The sequence below is a fragment of the Nematolebias whitei genome, chromosome 5 (assembly GCF_014905685.2).
Source record: "Nematolebias whitei isolate Nwh7 chromosome 5, NemWhi1, whole genome shotgun sequence".
NCBI classification, from domain to species: domain Eukaryota; kingdom Metazoa; phylum Chordata; class Actinopteri; order Cyprinodontiformes; family Rivulidae; genus Nematolebias; species Nematolebias whitei.
This window is the reverse complement of record NC_056502.1, coordinates 1,572,795-1,589,634: the sequence shown is the minus strand read 5'-3', so window position 1 is coordinate 1,589,634 and position 16,840 is coordinate 1,572,795. Positions and strand designations below refer to the sequence as shown.

Below are 16,840 nucleotides of genomic sequence, written 5' to 3'. Positions count from 1 at the left end.
GGAGGAGAACCTCCACGTGTTGGAGGAGAACCTCCACGTGTTGGAGGTGCCGTTCTGCTCAGTCTGGATCAAGCGTAGAGAAGCTTTCGTTTCCTCTCAGCTCTTTAACGTTTCCTGATCTGTGGAAGGCTCAACTTCCTGTTTGTGAGGAGGTGTTTCCCTGAGACGCTGCTCGTTAACAAGCTGTTCCTCTCCTTCCCTCAGGACCAACTCCGACTCAGCCCTCCACACCAGCGTGATGAACCCCCCCACAGGAGACCCCTTCACTATGGGAGGACCTGCCCTCACCCCCCAGAGTAACAGACGCAGCGGTGAGGCAGCACACACACGGTGCTCAAACATCAGCTGATCTGAAAACCCTGAGGCTCAGGTCAAAGTTCAAGGTTCCTTCTTGTCATTGACATCACGTGTGGTACATGAGGTGGAATGAAACTTTTGTTCACTTGGTCCCAGTTACATCCAAAAATAGCAGAAATATAAAGTGTAAAAAGAAACGGTATTCAAGGATCTAAGATATAAATTAAATAAACGACGCCAAACAATGAGAGAGAGAAAGTCCGTACCATCTTAAAGTTGGTGTTTTCTGGTTTAATTCACCGTGATGTTCGTGTTCAGCTGCAGTCACGTGAACGAACGTGGACTCACCAGCTGAAACAGACACAGCTCCGTCCTCGCGGTTCTTTGATGAAGAGTCCGGTCGTGGAGAAGATGAACTGGGTCGTTCATGTTCTCTAACACAGGCCGACTGTAACGCTGGGGGGGCACTCCTCTGTCCTTGAAGACAAACACGGAGAAGCTTTCTGCTCGTAAATTGAAGACGTTCGACAACACACGCTGCGCACGTGAACCCCGTCTGTGTGCGTCGCCAGCACCATAGACACACAGCTGTACAGCAGCTCTATACAGCTCTGGGTGTAAACACGTAGTCTGTTTGTCATATGTCTATGTTTCACCTGCCTGCGTGCTGAAACCACGTGACACGTTACAGCCAATACTGAAACTTGACACTGAAAGAAGAGCGACGTTTCAATCCGTGCACCGACCGGTGCAGTTCTGTCGGTGCCGTAACACAACTGAGGGTCGTACTCAGCCCTACCCCACGTCGTTGTCAGAACACCACCTGGACACCCCGCGGTTAAACCACGACATACAGCTAAACGTCATCGCTGGTCAGGTTGGGGAGGGGGCCGGAGAAAACTACGGAGTCCCACATGGTTTTAGCAAAGTCACACACCGAAGCAACGTTAATTTTAGTGACCTCCGATCGGCGTAACCGGGTGTCATTACCGCCGACGTGAACAACAGTCTTACCGTATTTAACCTTAGCCTTAGTCAGCAGTTCTAAAGCATAGAAAAAGAAAAGTAAATAAAATTAATTGTATAAAAACGAAACAAAACAGCTGCATTATGAAGCGATGTAAAATAGTAAAAACAGGAACATGTCTGCGCTGGTTGTTGCCAAGAACTTAGATGTTTAAAACCACTCGGAGAGTCAGGGTCAAGTTGTTTTTTCATATGCAGGTCAACAGAACAATGATGCTCAATCTGACTCGTTAAAAAACAAAGAACAAGCAACAATATACTAAAGCACGCAAGAAGGGTTCAAAATGAAGTACCAAAAAGTTGAGATTAAATGTAATATTTACAAGGTCCTGAAGAGAGAGAGTAAACAACAACATGGTAGAACGAGTCGGCGCGGAGCTGTCATCAGTGCGGCCGCTCTACGGCGCTCGTGATGTCACCATACAGAGGTCAAAGGTCGAGAGCCTCAGGTCTTTGTACAAGATGTTCCAGGAAACAGGAGCGGAGTAGGAGAAGGTCCTTTTGTCTAGTTCAGTCCTCACTGAGGGAACACTGCAGGTAATGATGTCCTGAGAGCGCACGCTGTAGCTGCACTCACACAGAGACATGTAGGAGGAGATGTATGAAGGCAGCAGACCAGGAAGTGATTTAAAGATGAAGATGTACCAGTGAGAGAGTCTGTGTGGAGTTAATGATGACCAGTTAACCAGTGAAGTTAATGGTGACCAGTTGACCAGTTAAGTTAATGGTGACCAGTTGACCAGTGAAGTTAATGGTGACCAGTTGATCAGTGAAGTTAATGGTGACCAGTTGACCAGTGTTATTCTAATAAACCTGCTGGTTGTGTTTTGTGCTGCAGGTCAGAGCGACGGAGAGAGCCGAAGAAGTGAGTAACATGAAGTCTGGTGTAGTTTCTAAGTTAAGTTTTGTTTAAAACAAGTCTCTTGAAAATGAGAGACAGACCAACATCCTGACTGGCTGACTGGCTGGCTGGCTGGCTGACTGGCTGACTGACTGGCTGGCTGGCTGGCTGGCTGGCTGACTGACTGGCTGGCTGACTGGCTGGCTGACTGGCTGACTGACTGGCTGGCTGACTGGCTGGCTGGCTGACTGACTGGCTGATCGATGGATCCACCATCCTTAACTTCTCATTTATTATGGTTTACTAGTTGAGAATATTTGTGTAAATTAAATTGTTGTCTCTTTATTAAACAAAAGCAAAGTCTGGTTCCAGTCCTGCTGCTTCCACGGGATCTCAAAGGTCCTGTTTCAGCCAGGAGATCAGCTGATCCTCATCGGTGGAACCACAAACATGTTCCAGAGAATTTACTGACGTTTAGCGTCCAGAACGGCTCTAAATCCACTGAATTAACCAGAACCTTTGAGTCTGGACTGTGGGAGGGAACATGTGAGAAGGAACCTTCCATCCATCCAACATCTTCCTCTTGTTCTGGACTCAGGTCTCGGGGGCAGCATCTTGAGCAGGGAGGTCCAGACATGTCTCTCCACAGCCTCTTCCAGCTCTTCTGGGAGGACTCCAGGGTGTTCCCAGACCAACTGAGAGACGTAGTCTCTCCAGAGTGTCCTGGGTCTTCCCTGGGGTTTCCTCCCAGTTGGACATGTCCGAACCACCTCCCTAGAGAGACGCCCAGGGAGCATCCTTACCAGATGCTAAGTACCTCACCTGACTCAGCTCAATGTGGAGGAGCAGCGGTTCTTCTCTGAGTCTCTCCTGATAACTGAACTTCTCACCCTGTCTCTAAGGGAGAGTCCAGCTACCCTGCAGAGGAAACTCATCTCAACCTCCTGTATCCACAATCTCATTCTTTCAGTCTCTACCAGAGTTCATGACCAGAGAAGAGGGGAGGAATGAAGACCGACCAGTAAACAGAGCTTTGCCTTACAGCTCAGTTCCCTCTTCACCACAATGGACCATAACAGAGTCCACAATACTGCAGATGCTGCACCAATCCGTTTGTCAATCTCACGCTCCATTCTTCCCTCACTCATGAACAAAACCCAGAGATACTTGAACTCCTCCACTTGAGGCAGAACCTCGCCCTCAACCCAAAGAACAATCCACCCTTTTCTGACTGAGGACCATGGCCTCAGATTTGGAGGTGCTGGTTCTCATCCCAGCTGCTTCACATTCAGCTGTGAACCGCTCCAGTGAGAGCTGAAGATCACGGCACGATGACGCCAACAGGACCACATCATCTGCAAAGAGCAGAGATGAATCCTGAGGCCACAGAACTGGACTCCCTCCCCCCCCCCTGGCTGCACCGAGAAGTTCTGTCCATAAAAGTTCTGAACAGAATCAGTGACAACGCGCAGCCCCAATTCAGGAACACACCTTGTTTGGGGTGTCGGGGAGCTGTACCCATCTGTCCTCCTGTTGCCCCCGTCCCTGCAGGGTGTCAGAGATGTGTCCTCCTCTGTCATTGTTGTAGGATTTGTTCTTCTTCATCCTGTGGAGCAGGACAGCAGCTCCCCGGCTTCTCTGCAGTCCTGTAACATCAAACTGACCCAATTTTGAACTGGACTAAAACAGTCTGGTTTTGCTTCCAACTGACTTTAGTACTCAATGGACTCAGAGAGCCAAATGGAACCGCCCGGGAATTTTGGGTCCAGGATCACTTCCAGCCCATGGGTCATTCTGAGCGCTGCTTGCCGGCCAGGTCACCTCTCGAGCGGGGAGACATTGTCTGAAGGTACGACGTTTTCCTTCAGATTCCACCTGGACTGTTCATCTGGACCTCTGTGGTCTGATTGATTCCGACCGGGTCTACTGTATGGTTTTGTGCTGGATTACTGTCAGACCAGTTTTCCTTGTGGGTGTCTTGCTGTCAGCTGTGGGGGAAGTTGACCCGAGCTGGATCAGAACAGAGCTGGCCAGAACCAAGCCAGTCCCAGCCTCAGTGGTCAGCCTGATCCTTGCTCACCGAATGACCGGCTCTCTCCGTGAGCGTCTGCTGTTGGCTGTGGGGAAGTTTGATGGATCTGGACCAAAACCAAGCCAAGGATGGCTCCAGCCTCTACGGTCAGTCTGACCACTGCTCGCCTGTGAGCAATCCTATCATGCCAGGAAGCGCTGTGGAGGAGCTTCTTGAAGGACCGGCATCTGCATCAGAGTTCTGCTGATCTTCCATCTGCACTTACCTGGATTAATTTGGATCTGTATGGGCTCACCGATTCTTAACTGGTCAGGTGAAGGATCTGTTCTGGCTCACGCTGTTGGTCTCGTCAGATTCTGAACCCGTGAAGGGCTTTACCTAATGGGTTTTCTTTCACCTGGATCAGATCTCTGTTAACCCGAACCGAGCCAGAATTGTGCCTTCCAGAACGAGTGGTCTTTCTGGAAGCCCGCTCCATACATTGACGTGGATTACCTGTTTCTGCCTGTTGGTTCTGGACCCAGCTTCTGTTCAACATGAGAGCAGCTGGAGCAATCTGTCTGCTCCGGGGTGCTTGAGCACTTCTCAGCCCAACTCAAACTGCAGTTTGATCGCCATGCTGGGCTTATTGGTCCACTAGAACCACAAAGTTGTCTGGCCTGCAACCATCAACTGTGTACTCCTCATTTTCAGAACTTCGACTATTTGGAGTCGTTGAACCTTGTTAATGCGTCCAGTTCTGCCCATCCCGGCCAACTTCATTGTTTTGGGTTCTAAGTCACCATGTTTTCATGGATCGTTTATGGGGGCCAAGTGCCACAATATTAACTCCTGTAACTACACATCTGCCACAAAAAGCACAAGGAAATGAATAATAATAATAGTATTGTTATTCTTGTCCAGGATCCAGTCTACCCCCCCCCCCCCCTCACAGTACAGCTCACCAAATGATTTTAAACCATGTCAGGACTACACTTTTGCATGTTAATGTGCGTAGCCTTCCTCGAAAAATGGGTGTGCTGAGGATTTGGGTCTGTTCATCTGGTGCTGATGTAATCTTTATTGCTGAAACTTGGTTATCCAAATCAATTTGGATAAAGATGTGGCAACTGATGGATTTGAAATCCTGGCAATAAACATTACTTTGCATGGAGCCCAGATCTTTTCTGTTGTGGGCTGTTACCGCCCCCCACCCCTCAGCAACCCCTGAGGCTGTGTCCTCTTTGACAGAGCCTCTTGTCCTGATCCTGGTTCTGCTGGAGGTTTCTTCCTGTTAAAGGGAGTTTTTCTTTCCACTGTCTCCACTGTGCTTGCTCAGGATGAGAGACTGCAACGAAGCCAAGATTCAACTTGTCTGCTGGATTCTTAGATAGAGAACTTTACTAACTGGTTTTTATATGTACAGTGAGTAAAATCAGTATTTGAACATTCTGCGACTTTGCAAGTTCTCCCACTTAGAAATCATGGAGGGTCTGAAATGTTCATCTTAGGTGCATGTCCACTGTGAGAGACATGATCTAAAAAAAATCCAGAAATCACAATGTATGATTTTTAAATACTTTATTTGTGTGTTATTGCTGTAAATAAGTATTTGAACACCTGCCAATCAGCAACAGTTCTGGTACTCAAAGACCTGCTAGTCCTCCTCTAAAAAGTCCACCTCCACTTCTTATTCTAAATCAGAAGCACCTGTTTGAGGTTGGTAGCTGCATGAAGACACCTGTCCACCCCACAATCAGTAAGACTCCAACTACTAACATGGCTAAGACCAAAGAGCTGTTCAAAGACACCAGAGACTAAATTGTAGACCTCCACAAGACTGGAAAGAGCTACGGGGCAACTACCAAGCAGCTTGGTGAAAAAAGATCAACTGTTGGAGCAACTATTAGAAAATGGAAGAAGCTAAACATGACTGTCAATCTCCCTCGGACTGGGGCTCCATGCAAGATCTCACCTCGTGGAGTATCAGTTTTCTTAAGAAAGGTGAGGAACCAGCCCAGAACTACACGGAGGAGCTGGTCCATGACCTGAAGAGAGCTGGCACCACTGTTTCCATGGTTACTGTGGGTAATACACTAAGACGTCATAGTTTAAATCATGCATGGCACCAAGGTTCCCCTGCTTAAATCAGCACACGTCCAGGCCCGTCTGAAGTTTGACCATGACCATTTGGATGATCCAGAGGAGTCATGGGAGAAAGTTCTGTGGTCAGATGAGACCAGAATAGAACTTTTTGGTCTTAATTCCACTCGCCGTGTTTGGAAGACGAAGAATGATGAGCACCATCCCAAATACACCATCGCTACTGTGAAGCATGGAGGTGGAAGCTTCATGCTTTGGGGGTGTTTTTCTGCACAAGAGACAGGACGACTGCACTGTATCAAGGAGAGGATGACCGGGGCCATGTGTTGAGAGATTCTGGGGAACAACCTCCTTCCCTCAGTTAGAGCATTGAAGATGGGTCATGGCTGGGTCTTTCAACATGACAATGGCCTGAAGCTCACAGCCAGGAGAACCAAGCAGTGGCTCCGTAAGAACATATCAAGGTTCTGGAGTGGCCCAGCCAGTCTCCAGACCTAAACCTTATAGAAAACATTTGGAGGGAGCTCAAACTCTGTTTCTCAGTGACAGCCCAGAAACCTGCTGATCTAGAGAAGATCTGTGGAGGAATGGACCAACATCTCTGCTGCAGTGAACCTGGTGAAGAACTACAGAGAACCTTTGACCTCTGTAACTGCAAACAAAGATACTGTACCAAATATTAACAGTGATGTTCACAGGTGTTCAAATACTGATTTTCCTCACTGTGTGTGAATGTTCCTGTAAAGTCCCTGAGACAACTTTGCTGTGATTTGGCGCTTTATAAATAAACTGAATTGAATTTTTGACGTACTTCCTAACAAATTTACAATTCAATGAAATACTCCTTGCTGGTGAGTTTAATGCAGATTGGAAACTTCAGAGCCCACTTAGTGAAAAATTTAAAGAATGTTGTTTGTCACAACTGCACCCAAATTATTGATGCCCCCACCAGACCAAAGAAGCTGATAGATCGTCCATATGGGACCTCTTTTTAACAAATACGCCCCTTAAATTTCTTGGGTGTGTGTTTTTGCAGATATGAGTGACCATTGCCTTATTGGAGTTATCAGGGACACTAAATTACCTCACTTTAAGCCTAGACTAGTTCAAACATGAGATATGAAACATTTTAGTGGACAGGCCTTCCTTTGTGACCTGTCTCATTCTGATTGGCAACGTATTCTCCTAATTGCTTATGTGAACACTTCCTAGAACTATTTTCAGAATAGTTTCATCTGTTTTGTAAATAAACATGCTCCTTTTCAACAGTTCAGAATAAAGGGATGAGACAGCCCCTGGTTTACTCCTGAGCTAGCTGACCTCCTGCACAGGAGAGACCATCTTTGGGCCGCAGCGAGACATTCTGCCTCAGACACTGACGGGTTGCATTTTCAACAGTTGCAGAATAAAAGTACAGCTGACATTAGTCTCAAAACGTAACAACTTCTTATCTCAGACCTCCAAAGAACAAGGTCAAGGTGTCTTGTCATTCGCATCTCATGTGGTACATGTGGCGGAACGAAATTGTGTACTCAGGGTCCCAGTTACATCCAACAAAAGTATAAATTGTAAAATAAAAACAGTAATAAGATCTAAGATATGAACTAAGAATACACTAAACACTTAATAGTGCAAAAACAATAAGCCAAACAACAGCAGCACGAACATGAGTCCGTGAGCTGATGAGAAAGAATGAATACAGCAGCATAAAATAAATCAGCAGCATGAGATCAGCAGCATGGATAATCATCAGCACATATCAATAAGTATCATCACAGTGATTATTCTGGTTAGAGATTCATGAGTCTAACAGCCTCAGGGTAGAAGCTGTTCCTCAGTCTAGTGGTTCTACACTTAATGCTCCTCAACCTCCTTCCTGAGGGGAGCGGGGCAAAAAGTGTGTGCTGGGTGAGTGAGGTCCTTCATGATGCAGGTGGTCCTCTTCCTGCATCTGGAGGTGTAGATGTCTGTGATGGTGGGGAGGCTGACTCCAGCATCTTCTGTGCAGCCTTCACCACTCTCTGCAAAGCTTTTCTTTCTGCAGCTGTGCAGCCTCCATGCCACACGTTGATGCTGGAGCACAGGATGCTCTCCACTGCACACCTGTAGAAGGAGGTGAGGACAAAGATCTAAATGATCCTAAAAGATTCTGGAAAACCATTGGATCTCTCCGGCAGCTCTCATTCATCTGATCTGCCATCACAACTTCTTGTTAACTCTGTTCCTGTGTCAAATAAGCGCGAGATCCTGACTTCTGTTGTGACTCGAAGCAGATGGTCCTCTAGTCCTGATCCTGGTTCTGCTAAAGGTTTCTTCCTCATGAGGGAGTTTTTCTTTCCACTGTCGCCTTCATGCTTGTTCAAGATGAGAGTTAAACTCAAAGCTGCTCCTCAGATAAATAATGTTCAATTATTATTTTATATTTGAATGTTTCTGTTCAGTCCCTGAGACGACTTCTGTTGTGACTTGGAGCTGCAGAAATAAACTGAAGTGAATTGGCCTTGTTGCTGTTTAAGTGCTTTATAAGTAAAATGGTGTGGGGTTTTCTGCCAGGCGTTCCCAGCAAACCCTCACTACATGATTGGGTCTACCGGGTCTGTCGGGCATCTTCCCCCACCACCTGATCCAACTCGCTACAGGTGGTGATCAGCTGACAGCTGCTCTCTTCACCCGAGTGTCCAAAACAAACGGCTGCAGATCAGATGACTCGACTGCAAAGTCGATCATCGATCTACGACCTCGGGCGTCCTGGTGCCAAATGCACTTACCTGCTAATAAACTTTTAATGAATTTTAGTTTAAATTTTATACATTTTCTTCATCATTTCATGTATTTTCACTCATTGTCTGCATTTATTTTTGAATTTAGATGTATGGTTTTGTTACTTGAACACAGATTATTTCATTTTAGCTTTGATGTAAAGTTTAATTCTTGTTGTGTGATTTGCACGTGTGTGTTAGAATAAAGTTGAACTAAAGGCTGAATCTCTTCTTTAAACATGTTTGAGGGAAATATTCCTGAGATCCAATAACTGTCTTTTTATGATTCTTCAGCTGAGTTAACTTTAACAGATTATTTAATAAAGTCATTAAAGTGAAAACAGGATTTCATGATGGAACTGGCACTGTTTAATTATTTTAATCTTCACTGAAGAAAAAAATATTTTTTTTACATAATGTTTTAAAAAATAGTTTCCATCCACTGTCCCAGTCCGCTGGGATCGGGGTTCGGCCTTCATGAGCAGGCGAGGCCGGGGTCCGGACAAACACCTTCTGCGAGTCAGCAGCTCGTTTGATCCTCGGTGGTGACCAGCGGAGCTCGGAGCCGGGGACATGACGCCCTGCACGGCCTGAGGGCGCTCCGAAGCTCCGGTGAAGAGGACCGGCAGAGCTCCTTCACGCTCGCTCTGAACTTTGTCTTCAGCCACCAAACACAAAAAACACCTGCACTTCAGCGTTAGACCACGGTGTTGTCACTATTGTTTTATAAATCTTAAAAATGGGTCCAGCTGCTGCTCCGTGTTCCGAGTAATTGCACATGGTGGGTTGGTGTTTTGAAAAGTTTCTAAAAGATCCAGTGGCTCCGCCCCCTGACCAGTCAGTGGCCGACAGTGTTCTGACGTCACGTTTTGGTTCCGGCTTGGCTCGATTGGTCCCACCAGAGAAGCAGGGACCAAAAAAGGGTCTGGTTCTGTGAAAAAATGACAAATGTCTCAAAACCGTACCAAACCGAGCCGAACCGGGCTGAAGAGGAGCGGTGGAAAAGGGCTTTACACCGAGTTCCTTTTCTTTGGTCCATAGAAGTCTTCTGAATCACTCTTTGTCTGGCCTGTCACCAAGAGCCAATCTGCCTTGGGAGACCCTACCAGGGGCCATGGCCCCGGTCAGCTTAGCTCCTCGGACCATTCAGGCGCACAAACTCCACCACAATGAAGTGGAGACTCAAGGAGGTGTGAAAGAACCTGTGTGGGGCAACCTGTAGGAATGGTGGACGTTGGAGACGCAGTTTTAACGCTGATGTTTGGTTTTTTGTCCCTCAGTGTTTCCGTACCCGGTTCCTCCCATTGAAGAGAACGTCCTGGATGATGACAAAATGCTGAAACTGTGGGACTCCAACAAGGTAAAGCTTTTTATTCATTTTCTTGTTTTAGTCGGCTGATCCCGGCTGCTGCTGCAGATGACAAACACTTGAAAGTTCAGATGTTTTCATTTTCAAATGAAACTTGACGATTTCATGAAGCTGAGCTCTTCAGTTGAAACGTTGACATCACGGTGATAATCTGCAGTCGAGATAAAAACATGTCAAGCTGCTGTTTTGGTCACCATGGTAACCACGCTCTGTCGCTCCCTGATTGCCGAGCTGGTTCTGGTGTCAGACCGGTTGTAGGACCTGTCGGCTGTCGTTCAACAAACTGAATCTTGTTTTTTGTGTCTCAGCTGCCCATGTTGTCATCCAGACCCAAGTCCTGTGAAGTTCCAGGCATCAAGTAAGTGTGCCTCATCACAATTCAAATGAATTGAATTGAATTGAACTGGATTCATTGGATGTCATGGACAAATATAACTATCATCAGCATAACAATGAACATTTATCCCATGCTGTTTAATATTTTTACCTAATTGAAGCATATATAAGAGAGTATATGTCCAAGCACTGAACCCTGAGGAACTCCATGACTAAGTTTAGTGTATGATGAAGATCCATTATTTACATTTACAAATTGGAATCTATCAGATAAATATGGTTTAAACCAATTTAGAGCTGTTCCTGTAATTCCAGCATTATATTCAAGTCTCTGAAGTAAAATATTGTGATCAACTGTATCAAATGTGCAGCACGGTGGCACAACTGGTAGAGCTGCTGCCTCTCAGCGAGCAGGTCCCCGGTTCAAATCCAGGTCCGGAGGACTTTCTGGGTGGAGTTTGCATGTTCTCTCCGTGCATGCGTAAGTTTTCTCCAGGTACTCCAGTTTCCTCCCACAGACCAAAAGCATGCATGTTAGACTGATTGGTAACTCTAAACTGTCCCTAGGTGAGAGAGTGAATGGTTGTTTGTCTCATTTGTCTCTATGTGTCCCTGTGATGGACTGGAGACCTGTCCAGGGTGTACCCCGCCCCTCATACAGTGATTGATGGACATGGGCACCGGCGTCGCCTGTGATCCAAAATGGAAGAAGCGGGTAAAGATAATGGATGGATCAAATGCAGCACTGAGGTCTAACAGGACCAGTGTAGACACCTGTCCATTGTCTGAGGCCATGAGAATATCATTAGTGACATTCACCAGTGCAGATTCAGTGCATGTGGCGAGCTCTAAACCCTGACTGAAAGCCTTCAAAACAGATTATTTATTTGTAGATGATCACATAACTGACCTGCAACTATTTTCTCTAGAATTTTTGAGATGAAAGTTAGATTAGATATAGATCTGTTGTTGACTAGGATTCCTGAGACAAGGTTATGTTTCTTAAGTAAAGGTTTAATAATAATAATAATAATAATAATACATTGTATTTGTAGGTGCCATTCTTGGCACTCAAGGTCACCTTACATAGTCAAGCCTAAAAACAGACACAATATTATACACACAGTAAAAACGAGTAAAAGAATAGAATTGAAATAAGAGTGCAGTTGCAATCACAGTGCGTAGGCTACTTTAGACTGATGAGTTTGGATTTGAAATGTGGCAATGAGTCTGTTGTGAATATCAGGTGGGAGTGAGTCCCAGAGCAGCTGAATACTCTGCTCCCCATAGTTACAAGAAGGGCAAGGGGAACAATGAGCTGAATGGAAGAAGAGGATCTGAGGGTACGAGCGGGTGTAGCAATGTGACGAAGGTCTGAAAGGTATGGAGGAGCGAGGTTATGGACAGCCTTGAAGATAAGGAGGAGTATTTTGTTGTTGATGTTTAATTACTGCAATCTTAAAGCTCTGTGGTACGTAATCATTCATTAGAGACAAATTAAGCAGAGACAAATTAAGCAGATCCAAGTCGCGGTTATTAATTAAGGGAAATACCTCTCTAAACAGTCTGGTTGGGATGGGATCTAGCAGGCATGTGGATGGTTTGGATGAGGTTATTATTTTTGACAATTCAGAGCTCAACAGGACAAAAACTGTCCAAACATAAATCAGGCTCTAGTGACGTTTTTAAAGTTGTCTCACTTGACACAGAACCAGAGGCAATAGTAGGAATGTTGGTTTGAATTTTCTCTAATTGAAATAATTTTATCTATAAAGAATCTCATGAAGTCATCACTACTTATAGTTGTAGGGATACATGGTTCAACAGAAATGGGACTTTTAATTAGTCTAGCAATAGTACTAAACAGAAACCTAGGGTTATTTTTATTCTCCTCTATTAAAGATGAGTAATATAAAGTTCTAGCTTTACGGAGAGCTTTTTTATATGTTAGCAGACTATCTTTCCAAGTTAAATAAAATTCTTCAACATTAGTAGAGCGCCATTTTCTCTCCTGGTTTCTAGATGCTGCTTTAAAGTACGTAACTCAGAATTGAACCAAGGAGCCAGTTTCCTCTGATTGATTACTTTCTTTTTCAGTGGAGCAATTTTATCAAGTGAAGTTTGCATTGAAGTTGTAAGATGATCAACTAGATGATCTAAGTCTCTGTTCTCTGATGCATTACTCTGCAAGACAGAGGAAACATTGATGGAAGAGATTGTTTCAATTTGGTTACAGCATTTTCTGATAAGCACCTGCTGAGATGAAATTTACTCTCAGTGACTGTGTAGTCATTTAATGTAAACTCAAAGGTTATTAAAAAATGGTTGGACAGAACAGGATTTTGAGGAACTATTACTAAGTCTTTAATCTCTACACCATAGGTCAGAACTAAATCAAGAGTGTGATGATAAGAATGAGTAGATGTGCGGACGTTTTGGGTAAAACCAAATGACTCTATTAAATTATTAAAGGCTATGATTAAACTATCACTCTCAACATCTACATGAATATTGAAATCACCCATTATGATGATTTTATCAGTATTTAATAATAAGTCAGTTAATAATTCTGAGAATTCTGACATAAACTGGTCATAGGAGCTGGTGGACGATAAATAACAACTAGTAAAAGTGGTCGTTCTGATTTCCATTTGGGATGGGACATAGAGACAGTGACTCAAAAGTTTTATAACTAATAATTGGTTTAGTATTAATCAATAATCCTGATTGAAAAATAGAAGCTACTCCTCCACCTCGGCCAGTTGTTCTAGGAACATGAACATTTAAATAATTAACAGGAGTGGATTCATTTATACCAACAAAATCCTCCTGTTGTAGCCAAGTTTCTGTCAGACACAATAAATCAATATGATGATCAGTTATCAGTTCATTAACTAACGGGGATTTAGAGGAAAGAGACGCAGCACTCTGCTGGTTCTTCTGCTGCAGACTTGTCGCTCAGCAGTCCGTCATCTCAAACTTCTGTTTTCTCCACAGCATCTTTACGTCTCCTGAGCAGCCGTCCACTCCAGTTCAAGGCGTCCCCCTTGTCCCCAGCACCGGCGGTTCGCTGCCGGACCTGTCCATCCTCCACTTCCCCTCCCCGCTGCCCACGCCGCTGGACCAGGACGAGCCCGGTTACCCAGGATCCTCTGCTCTGAGCGGGGGCAGCAGCACTGGAAACCTAGCCTCCACTCTCACCCAGCTGGGCATTAACAGCACCAACCAATCAGGAGGCAGTGGGAGCTTCCAGCAGCACACACCTGGTACTGGTCTCTTTACTGGCCACCAGAACACAACCGGTACTGGTCCATTTACTGACCCTGGACTGACCTGGGTCTGAGTTGGTCCAGGTCCGGGTGTATAAAATCCAGTTTGTGTTTGTTTGTTTAGGTTTCCTCGTTAAAAGAATGGTTTCCTGTAAAAGTGAGCAAGAGCAAACAGGAAGTGAGTCTGTCTGATGAACAGAACCGGGTCAGACCGACAGGTTCTGCTCATCATCTTCACGCCAGTGTTCTGTGCAGTTTGAGTCCCCATGTCTCAGTAAGACTAGAACAGATCCAGAAGTGTGCTGATCCTCTGGCTCTGTCGCACACTTCATGTTTCTCCAGCGCTGCTCCTGGACCCAAATGGGCTCAGCTGGTCCAAAGTCTGGATCCAGGTTTTAAGGCTCCCTCCTTGTTTCCTGCTGGGAGCCAGGAGTTTAGGTCCAGGCCAGACCTCGTGCAGATACGGATCAGGCACTGATCTGGGTCAGACTTCAGCAGAACGAACCCAGAACCTTTAGCCTGTAGCTAGTGTAGCTGTAGCTACAGGAAGCAAGACACTAGCTGTAGCTAGTGTTCTGCTTCCTGTAGCTACAGGAAGCAGAACACTAGCTACAGGAAGCAGAACACTAGCTACAGGAAGCAGAACACTAGCTACAGGAAGCAGGACACTAGCTACAGGAAGCTGAACACTAGCTACAGGAAGCAGGACATTAGCTACAGGAAGCAGAACACTAGCTACAGGAAGCTGAACACTAGCTACAGGAAGCAGGACACTAGCTACAGGAAGCAGGACACTAGCTACAGGAAGCTGAACACTAGCTACAGGAAGCAGATCACTAGCTACAGGAAGCTGAACACTAGCTACAGGAAGCAGGACACTAGCTACAGGAAGCAGGACACTAGCTACAGGAAGCAGGACACTAGCTACAGGAAGCAGGACACTAGCTACAGGAAGCAGAACACTAGCTACAGGAAGCTGAACACTAGCTACAGGAAGCAGGACACTAGCTACAGGAAGCAGAACACTAGCTACAGGAAGCAGAACACTAGCTACAGGAAGCTGAACACTAGCTACAGGAAGCAGGACATAAGCTACAAAAAGCAGAACACTAGCTACAGGAAGCAGAACACTAGCTACAGGAAGCAGAACACTAGCTACAGGAAGCAGGACATTAGCTACAAAAAGCAGGACACTAGCTACAGGAAGCAGGACACTAGCTGATTTTAGAGCTCAGCATTGGCTAGATTTTTGCAGACGTCGTCACTTCTCCTGTCTCTAATGTGCTTTGGCTGCTGTGTGGACTTGAGGCCTGTTCTGGTTCTGCTGTTTTTTGTTCGGCGTGTTGTCGACGTGTTGATGCAAAGCGTTGAGCCTGCGTCAGGTGAACTCTGGCGGTTAATGCAGGAAGTGTGTGGGTGACGCTGGTCGACATGAAACAGGGAGGCGTCTGTCGGCGAGCTGAATGTAATTTACCCTCAGAGGTTTTTCACACGAGGAGCTCAGTTTTTAGTTTCTGTTCGGTTGGAAGAAGGAAACGTTTTATCGGTGGTGAGGTGAGTGGAGCGACCACAGGCAGGAAACTGCTCAGCTGCAGCGCCCAGTCCGCCCCCTCAGACCTGATCCCGGATCAGTTTTCTGTTCTCTGTGAGGCTGATGGACAGATGGGACGAGGACGAGGAGGCCAGTTTTTGGAGTCTTTCGTTCACTTTATAAAACTGTTCAGACTTGTGGGTTCTCATTGGATGAAGAACTAACTTTTCAAAGTAAAATTACTGGTTTCCGAACATTAAACAATACAACAGTTGAATTTAAAATGACAGCTTGTTTAAATGTATAAAATCTGTTTCTCACTGGTTCTTCTCTCTCCTCAGGACTCATGGCGTCTCTACAGAGCACGCTCAGTAACCCCAACCTGCAGTCGTCACTGAGCAACCCCAACATCCAGTCGTCGCTCAGCAGCCACTCCTTCTCTAATTCTCTAAGCTCCGCCTCCCTGCAATCATCGCTCAGCAATCCATCGCTTCAGTCATCGCTCAGCTCCTCCCCCTCCATGCAGTCCTCCCTCAGCAACCAGTCGCTGCACTCATCCCTGAGTAACTCCTCCCTCCAGTCAGGCAGTAACTCCAGCTACAGCGGTGGAATGGGTGGGGCTGGATCAGGCTCCTCCTCCTACACACAGTTGCTCACCAGTCAGGGCCAAACATCACTCAGCACATCGCCACGGAGACGAGCCCAGCTCTCACCGCTCATCCTGCCCATGGGGGCGGAGCCACGGAGGCATCACTCCAAACAGTTCTCCCCCACCATTTCCCCCACTCTGTCCTCCATCTCACAGGTGAGGAACACACCGGGTGTCCAAAGATCAGATGCTGGCATTCATCTACCTGCAGTTTTGATGAACAGAGAACTCGATCCTAAATAATTAACATATTATTTTGTTATCCTGAGCTGTAAACAACCAAACAAAACATAAATTATTACAACTTGTTGTAAAGCTGGTCTGATCAGCCATGTTTGTTCTGTCATTTAAAACCAAATTTACTGAAAAACCTTCATTAAGAGGATGGATTGATGGATGATTGTTGGATGGATGATTATGGTTGGATGATTAATAGATGGATGATTATGGATAGATTGATGAATGAATGAATGATGATGGATGGATAATTGTTGTATGGATAGATGGACTGATGATTGATGGATGGATGGATGATGGACGGCCTGATTGAGTGATTGATTAGACAGCAGCTTACACTGCCTGGCCAAAAAAAAAGTCTCCACCTGGATTTAACTAAGGTCCGAGCCTCCTGCTGGATTTAACTAAGGTC

At 45.7% G+C, this 16,840-nt stretch overlaps 1 protein-coding gene across 1 annotated transcript in view; it reads left to right on the top strand.

Moving 5' to 3' along the window:
• The window catches only part of LOC119409778 (CREB-regulated transcription coactivator 2), a gene marked incomplete in the record, with an annotated part of 35,578 nt that overhangs the window by 9,575 nt on the left and 9,163 nt on the right, over positions 1-16,840 (top strand). The window contains 6 exon segments of the mRNA XM_037676677.1: positions 205-311; positions 2,162-2,188; positions 10,318-10,397; positions 10,715-10,764; positions 13,740-14,008; positions 15,884-16,347. Coding sequence (XP_037532605.1) covers positions 205-311; positions 2,162-2,188; positions 10,318-10,397; positions 10,715-10,764; positions 13,740-14,008; positions 15,884-16,347 — 997 coding nt within the window.